The 8,957-nt window shown below is 51.4% G+C and overlaps 1 protein-coding gene across 3 annotated transcripts in view; it reads left to right on the forward strand.

Moving 5' to 3' along the window:
* FAM107A (family with sequence similarity 107 member A) overlaps positions 1-6,567 on the forward strand; it is a 48,281-nt gene extending 41,714 nt beyond the window's left edge. For all 3 annotated transcript variants that reach the window (XM_028479626.2, XM_007118064.4, XM_007118065.4), the window contains exons 2-4: positions 1,490-1,664; positions 3,506-3,662; positions 4,152-6,567. In XM_028479626.2, the coding sequence (XP_028335427.1) occupies positions 1,495-1,664; positions 3,506-3,662; positions 4,152-4,259 (435 nt within the window). In that variant the 5' untranslated portion in view covers positions 1,490-1,494 and the 3' untranslated portion in view covers positions 4,260-6,567. The remainder of the gene's footprint in view (positions 1-1,489; positions 1,665-3,505; positions 3,663-4,151) is intronic.
* The last annotated feature ends 2,390 nt before the right edge of the window (positions 6,568-8,957 follow it).

The raw sequence follows: 8,957 nt of genomic DNA on the forward strand, positions 1-8,957 counted from the left end.
GTTTACACAGCATCTTTACAAATGGGGTCTCAATCCTCCTCAAAGCACCCCACAGTAGGTAATGATAGAAATGCCAAACCTGTGTCTGGAGTGCTACCATTTGCAAAGCATCATCTCCCCTTTGATGCCCACATTCCCTAACCTGTCACACCTTGCAATCTGCACCCCATCAAACCCCTTCCTCCTGTGTTTTCCAACCCCACTGACCTATTAATTACCCACTTCCAGGTTCTTGTACAGACCATCATCCCTGTCTAGTTTACTTGGAGAACTCCTGTTCATCAAGCAGAAAATGGCTTTCATCCTCTTCCCAGCGGGAGGGAAGAAGTGAGGGTCTGTCCACAGGCAACCTGGTGGTTGGTGGTTTTTAAGAGGGGGACTAGAGCCTGACGTATGCAGTGGGGACACAGCCCCTCAGTTGCATCATGGAAACCACATGCCTTAAAGCACTGGTTCCCCAAGACCAACCTCCCTGAGCATCAGTTTTCTCATCTGTACAACCTCAAAGCTTTTATTATCATTTGCCAACAAATATTTATTGAGTGCCTACTATACAACAGACCAGACGGTGCCAATGCCTAGCATATAGTAGAGGCTCAACCTCAGAAAAGCGGGACTCATGAAGGGAGCAGAGCCAATGCCTAAATTTTCACTCTAAATACTACATGCAGCTAATGGCCAGGCTGTGTCACCCTCTTGAGACTTTTTCTTAAAAATCCCCACCCCCACTCGCACTCTCACCCTCACCCTTGTACTTGCTTCGGGGCATTTCAAGGATATGGAGCCAACTTGGAGAGTAGTGGGCCCTTCTGCCTGAATGTCAAGTGCATTGACAAATTTCAAGCTACTGTGGAGGAAATGAGGCCATCAAGAAGTCAGGTATCTGCATTAAAGATGACAAGCATCCCTTTGTAATTAGACATGGCAGTCCTGGGATTTCATACCATCCTCTTTGGTCTGGAGAAAGTGAAAAGCTGGACATGTCCATGAGGAAAATTTGGAACTACAGATAGGGAAGTTGGACAATAAGGGGTGATATTTTCTTTTGATCACTGCATTTATCCAAATTATCCCTAACAAGTACATATTGCTCTTTTTAAATATCTTTTCTTTTTCTGATACAAGCTCAATGAGAAACAGAATTCCTTTTATAGGAGGGAAAAATTTTTTTTCAACGTCAGGCCAAAAACATTTGTACGCGTCAACCCATACACTTTGTGACCCCACTTTTAGGGGTCAAGAAAAGTAGCACTTTTCTATACCCCACTTTACAGCCATCATCTCCAGTCCTTACAGCCTTGTGCACAGGCTCAATTATTTCCATCTCACAAAGGAGGAAACCAAGGCTCGGAAAGGCAAGTAGCTTGCCCAGGGCCGCACAGTAAGCTGAGATCCAGCTAACACCAAAACCCTTGCCCTTCAGCTGTGCCCACGAGAACGGGTGAGACTGCGGGCCCGGCTCTGACCAACTCCCCTGTCACTTCTACAGCCTCCATGTACTCGGAGATCCAGAGGGAGCGGGCGGACATCGGAGGCCTGATGGCCCGGCCGGAATACAGAGAGTGGAACCCGGAGCTCATCAAGCCCAAGAAGCTGCTGAACCCCGTGAAGGCCTCCCGGAGCCACCAGGAGCTGCACCGAGAGCTGCTCATGAACCACAGAAGGTGGGAGTGAAGCTTGGCTGCCTCAGTCTGGCAAGCACCGCCTCAGGCCTGCTGAGGCACGGGGAGGTGCCCCTCATGAAAGGCAGGCCTGGTAGTCATCCTGGGGCTCCTAGAGGCTGAGGAGGTCAAAGGGTGCCCCACATGGTCACCAGCAGACACTGTGAAGGTCCAAAAGCCCTGTTCTCCCACCCAGCTACCTACCTGTGGCTGCCCTCCAGGTGCATTTACCATGTGCGAGGCACTGTGCCCAGACTTGGGGCTACAAGAAGGAATGGGACCCAGTTCCTGCCCTCACAGAGGAGATGGATGCATAACCAGGTGGTAGGATGGGTGCTTGGATGGGGGCATAAATGGGCCTGTGACCCCAGAGGAGCCGCCAGGCAGGGTTCCAAGATAGCATCACTTCCTCCATGAGGTCAAGGCCCAAAGGGTGGGCACAAGTCAGCCAGCTTAGGAGGGCGACATTGGCCGGTAGAAGCAAGTATGTTCCCAGCAGATGGGTAAGCATGTGCGAATGGACAGGAGACAGGAGTAGCTCAGAGTGGCTGGAGCAGAGATCGGAAGGTAGGCCAGAAGAGACATGTGGACCTGCGAAGGGTCTCAAGCAGGGGTGTCACAGTCGTGGAGTGGGTATGAGTGGAGCAGGGAGGCAGGAGCATGCAGTGAGCAAGGCAGGCTTGGGGCATCAGGGCTGGGGCTGGATTATTGAGAGGGATTGTGGGGAAGGGGAGAGGGAGGCTGAGCTTTCCGCCCCTCCGAGGCCGGAGCACCAGGATGAAGGCCGCAGTGCCTTTGAAGCTCCCTCTACTGGCCGTTCTTGGTATTGGCGCTGGCTGTGATTTTCATTCTTGTTTTCAGTTGTGTGCAACATCCCTTCCCCAGACCTCACTTTGCATCCTCAGTGTTGTGCCCACCCCCTCCTCTTAGTCACAGTAGTCTCTCTGTATCCACAGGGGTTGGTTCCAGAACCCCCCACAGAACCCCAAATCCACAGACGCTCCAGTCCCTTATGTATTTAAAATGGCATAGTACAGCCAGCCCTCGGTATCCCCGGATTCAGCCAACCACCGATTTGATCCGCGGAAACAAAGGGCTGACTGTGTATTATGAGTATTTTCTCAGGTTGCCTTTTAGAGTCATCCCGTTTAAAATCACCACAATTAAACAAAAGCCTAAAGACAAATCAGGGGAAATATTTGCAATATAAATGATAAAAATATATACGTATCTCTTATAAATTCATAAGGAAAAAATGAACAAAAGATAGGTATGGTTAGGTCGCAAAAGAAGAGATGCAAGTAGCTGGCAAACATCTCCAAGGCTGGTCCATGTGCCTAGCAATCAAAGAAACAAAGGAAAACCAGATATTTTTTGCCTACCAGATTCTCAAATACAAAAAGATCCAGTAGTGACAATAGGGAGAAACAGATGCTCTTGTATACTGTTGACGGAAGTATAAAGTGGATAATCTTTTCTAAGGAACAAGACGGGAATATGTATCCAAAATCTTTTAAAAGCGCCTGACCCAGCAACTCTACCTCTAGAAACTTATCCTGAGAAAATAACCAGTAATATCATAGAAGCTGGCCTCTGAACTTAGACAGGAGTAGGTGCAAATCCTCATTCAGTCCCTTCATAGCTGTGACTTGGACCGGTGTCTTAACTCCTAGGAGCCTCGCTTCCCTTCCCTGTATAATGGGACAGTAATGGTTTCACCTCCCCGGGCTAGCAGGAGGATTGCACGATGTAATGACATAGGTTGATGTCTATGCAGGGTGTAGCCCTGGGTGGGGAGAAGTTGGGGGGGGTCTCCTAACAAACACCTCCTCCCGCCACCCCAGGGGCCTGGGCGTGGACAGCAAGCCGGAGCTGCAGCGTGTCCTGGAGCACCGCCGGCGGAACCAGCTCATCAAGAAGAAGAAGGAGGAACTGGAGGCCAAGCGCTTGCAGTGCCCCTTTGAGCAGGAGCTCCTGAAACGGCAGCAGAGGCTGAACCAGGTGTGTGGGGGCCCCCAGACCCGGCCCACGCCTCCTCCAAGACTCTCCTGGTCCAGGGAGGAGCTCTGCACGCGGCCACAGCTGACCACGAGGTTGAGCAAAATGGGGAGTGCACCAGGAGCCCAGCCCGGGCCTGAGTCCTCACTCTGCCACTCCCTTGGCTGTATGACTTTGGGCCAGTGGCTTCCTCTCTCTGAACCTCAGTTTCCTCATGGGCCCAAGCTAGTGCATGCTGATTCTGATTGCCTTCTCTCAACTGCCCCGTGAGGTCGGTGGAGTTCCCATTTTAGAAACGAGCTTAGCAATTTGAACCAGGCTTCACGGGGAGAAGACAGTCTCATGCTCTGCACCCCCCAGCTACCAGGCTGGGGGAAAACTGATCGCGGTTCTGTTCCCCCAGAGAGGACCCTTGGTCCAAACCCAGTGGCTTTTGAGAATGGGAATTCCCCTAGCCCACCCACTTCACATCTCTGTTTCTCTCTCCTTCAGCTGGAAAAACCACCAGAAAAGGAAGAGGACCATGCCCCCGAATTTATTAAAGTCAGGGAAAACCTGCGGAGAATCACCACCCTGACCCGTGAAGAGAGAGCGCTTTAGAGCCGGCTGCTGGAGCTCCAGCGCCCCCTGCAGCCCGCCCCTGGTCCCCACACCTTCCTGCAGCCCTGCTGTAGCCGGCAGCCCTGGGCCCCTGGTCTTGACACATCTGTGATGGTCACACTCGCTTCTGTAAAATGCGTTGTCCTAGAGGGCCGCCCTTCCCCCAACCCCCCGAAGATGGGGGCTCCTGGGCTCCCAGTCTTTTCTTTCTGAGTACTCATCCCTCCTGCTCCAAGAAGAAGCCACTGCTGGGAAAACTTTCACCAGGCACCTCTCCCTGAGGGGGCTTCTGAGCTCTGCCAAGATTTTTCTGGCAGAGTTGAGAAGGGACAGGGGCCTCTCTGGCTGGACAAGCCATCCGTTCTGCCCAGGCCCCACGGGGCCCTGCTTCTCTGGGCAGCCCAGCTCCCAGGTCTCCAAGAACTTCCCTGCCTGGGGTGGTCTCTGCAAGCCACCTGAGGGGAGGACGGGTCTAACGACAGCTTCTTTTTCAGACTCTGCCAGCCTTTCCCTACCCCCATGCCTTTATCTATCTTCTCCTCTCCACAGCCCTCCCCTCTCCAGGCCCTGTAACCACCCCTAGCCAGGGCTGCAGCCCTTCCGCCCCTGGACGGCTAGAACAGTGCTTCTCAAACTTCACGGTGCCTATAAATTACTGGGGATCTTGCTAAAAGAACGGCTTTTGGGTCAGTAGATTTGGGGTGAGGGACGAGGTTCTCATTGCTAAGAAGCTCCTAGACTGCTGGGCTGAGGCCCACACTGTACCTGGCAAGGCTGGAGCGTCCAGGGGTGGCCAATATTGGAAACGTCATCCTTGAGGCCATCTCTGCCCCACAGCGCCCATGGCCCTCTGCCCTGGAGATTCCCACCTGCTGCCACAGCCCCCCAAGGGCTCCTTATTTTCCACCCACCCCAGGGACCTCAGGCCTGGGAAGGCTCTTGCCTAGCAAATTGTGTTGGTTATGTGACCAGAAATGTATGTAATCGCCAATCTGCATTTCTTACCACACTGATGCAATTCTAGCCAAAGACTCCCACAAAACTTTTCTTTTAAACCTTTTCCCGAAGCCTATGAAGAGCAAATTATAAAGTGATTTCCAATAGGCTTCTGAAAATATAAAAAACGGTTTGAAAACCCTACAGCCACCCTTCCAAACTGGTCCCGTTGAGTCCCCGTTTCCAGCCTCTGCACCTGGGACCCACCCCCTATTTGGTTTCCATCACCTGGGCCAGCTCCAGTGAATTCACCCATTCTTCCTCAAAACGCCCTTCCCAACGCGAGACCAAATGTTTCAGCCTTTTGCTCCTATCCCATACTTAAAGATTTAGAGACTAAACCGGGCCTGTTTCTTTTTCCCCTGAAATCCCTGCCTCTGGCTTTGTAAACCCATCATTCAGTAGCAGGGCAGTGCTAGAAAAGCATCTCCTTTCACGCCCCAAGACTGCCAGAAAGAGCTACCGCTGGGATGCCCTTTGATACTTGGACCAAAGGTGGGAGGAAAGGGATCCTACTGGTCTTACGCCTAACTAACTGGGTGGCTGGAGAGTGACCAAAAACATCATCCTTTTCCTGTGGGGGGGCGGCGGCTCTAAAAGTCTCTCAAATGTGACAGTCTTAGTGGGAAGATTGTAATACTGTTTTAAATGTCTGCCAGGTGAGAGAAATGCTAAAAATGCACAGTCCCTAAATAAAGACCGCCCCTTCCCTAAAGAATTCGTCCCCTGTGTGTTGTTCAGACAGGAGAAGCAAGACTGAGTATCTAGGATGAAGTAGGCCCCTCCAAGGGAATGCCTAGGATTTCACTCTGTGGGCCCCATAGGTGCTCCACAGAGGTGGCAAATCATGGAGACAGAGCCCCAGAAGTAGAAGGAACCTCAAGTACCATGTCGTCCATGGAGCCATGGCAGACACCCTTGTTCACTCCCCAGTGGTCAGCCCCAACTCCTCCTCTCCAGCCATCTCCCATTGTAGAGGCTGTAAATACAGAGTCTCACTGTTACAGCCTCCTTTACAGCTTGGGGTGACCATGTGACCAGGTATGGCCAGTGAAATTTAAGACATTCTACAGGGGCTCCTAGGAAAGCTTATGTTTTTCTGATAAAAGAGACAGACTGGGTAACAACTCCCTGCTCCTCCCTTCTTCCTACCTTGATGATGGGATGCCTGGAGCCACAGCAGCCATCTTGCTACAATGAGAAAATGGCCAAGAGAATTTCAGAAACACTGACCTGTCATCACTTGACCAAGCCAATGCCAGCAGCCATCCTCCTCCAGAATTCTTGGAAATAAAAATAAAACCCTCTTGTTTAAGCCATTGCTGGTTGGTCTCTGTTCCCTGCAGCCAAAAGCATTCCCAACTGACACAGAAGGCCGACCCTCCTGCGCAGAATTACCTGCAGACTGTACTGAAAAGCCAAATTCCTCTTTGCCATCAGAAACCTACTGGATCAGGATCCCCAGCAACAGTGCCCGGGATCTGTTTGTCTACACTTTTTCCACATAGCCTACATGGCACCAGTCTGAGAACTGGTATTTGGCCATCGCTAATTCACACGTCATTCAGTAAGTGTTTGTTGAGTGTCTGCTCTGTGCCAGGAAACATGTCACGTGCTGGGGGCACAGTGGGAAATAAAACATCTGGATTATTGCAGTGGGCTCCTCCTACTGTTCTCCCTGCTTCTGCCCCTGCCTCCTACAGCCTATTCTCAACAGAGCAGTCAAAATGTTAAGATGTTAAAAATCCTGTTAAAATCTAAGGCAGATCTGTCACTCGTCTGGCTCCCAATAGAGTCATTCCTGTGACCTAGAAGGTCCTATGCGTCCAGCTCTCTTCACCTCGGCCCTACTTCCCACTGTTCTCCTCTTCCTCACGCAGCTCCAGCCAGCCCAGCCTCACACCCACCAGGCATGTGCCCCCCGCCCCCTGGCCTTTTCACCTGCTGTTTCCTGGCCGGGAGTGTTCTTCTCTCACAGAGCCGCACAGTTCACTCCCTCGCTTTCTTCAGGTCTTTTTTCAAGCTCTTTCTAAACCAGGTCCCCTTGGTCACCCCTCCTAAAATCTCAACATCACCTACACTCTTCCTATCCCTTCTTTCCCTGCCTTATTTTTCCTCCTTACCACTTATCACCATCTAACATATATTTTACTTATTTATCTTGTGTGTCTCTCCTAATGATAATGTCGGCTCCATGAGGGCAGAGATTTTTGTCTGTCTTGTTTATGGCTGAATCCCAAATGGCCTTCCTCCTTCCTCCTTCCCTGCCAGCAAGTGGCCTAGCCTGTGCCGTGCTGGCAGCTAGGCCCCAGGGAAAAGAATCTCAGCCCCATCCCCCTCACGGTTTTGAGAAAAGGCATTGGCCACTTGGGGCATAGGGCACATAGCGGGTGCTTACTAAATGTTTGTTGAATGAATGAGTGAATGAGAACCCCTTCTCCCTCTTCTTTCTGCAATACATCCAGCCTCTTCCCAGGTTCAGCCCGTCTCATCACCATCACTCACTTGAATCCTTCCTCCACAATGGTGACCCTGGCCCAGAGGTGTCAATTTGGTCCAGAAGCTTTCCTTTGGCCTCTTGGGCTTTTGTCAGTATTCCTGGGCCCTACTAGCACTTGTGTCTTCAGAACTCATATTGGAGCTGCGTGGCTCCTACACACCCCCTTCCAGGCATCCAGAGAGTTAGCTCATCCCTGAAGGCAGAGGTCAGACCATCACCCAGTCCTGGAGACCCTGGAGAAGGACAAGGCTGCAGCAGTAGCTCTGATGGCAGACCCTGCCATAAATGGGGAGCCAACAGCAGCAAGCCCTGTTCTCACTGAGGCCACACTCTCTCACACCTACCCGACCACAAGTCCTGGTCTGGGTTTGGAGACACCCTCTTCAAAGGCAAACCAGCACTAAATACAAAACCTGGGAGAGAGACAGAAGAACTCAGGAGAAGAAGGGACACTCCCTCCCTGGTTCTGCAGTGTGTGCTCCAAGGGAGCTTTTGCAGGCCAACCTCACCACACTTGAGATTATCCAAATTCCAAGCCTCATGAAAAGAGGGACCCCTTCTGACTTTGCTGACCTTTACCACTCCCAGCCAGGACTCTGCACACAGTAGGTGTTCAAAAAAGTTGTGAATGGGTATCGGTAATGATCACTGCATTTATGGAGAGCCAGAAATGTCACCACTCATAACAATTTTGTATCATCCTCCCCATTTTGCAGATGAAGAAACCAAGGCTCAGGTAAACTAAAGGACTTGCCAGAAGTCACTAAACAATTCCTGGGGAGAGATGAGATTCACACAGAGCCGTCTGTCTGCAAAGCCTACATTTTTTCCACCAGAGCCAGGCTGTGCTCTTAGAAAGGGCTCCTAGGAGGTCCCTGTGCCATCCTAACCGTTTGACACAAGATTCAGGAACCCATCTCACCTTCCTTTTGTCCATCTGAACTTGAGAGATTTGGCTTCCACCCATAAACATAGATGCAGGCCATCATAGACTGACGTGAGTCCTGGGGTGAGGAATATCTACACACTATAGACATGGCCCCGTCCCCAATATCACACCCCCACCCCCAAAGCCAACCAGTCTCTGGGGCCAACCAACGGGTTAAAATCTACCATCATGGGGACTTCCCTGGTGGCACAGTGGTTAAGAATCCGCCTTCCAATGCAGGGGACGCGGGTTCGAGCCCTGGTCCAGGAAGATC

Source organism: Physeter macrocephalus, chromosome 18 (genome assembly GCF_002837175.3).
Source record: "Physeter macrocephalus isolate SW-GA chromosome 18, ASM283717v5, whole genome shotgun sequence".
Lineage (NCBI taxonomy): Eukaryota > Metazoa > Chordata > Mammalia > Artiodactyla > Physeteridae > Physeter > Physeter macrocephalus.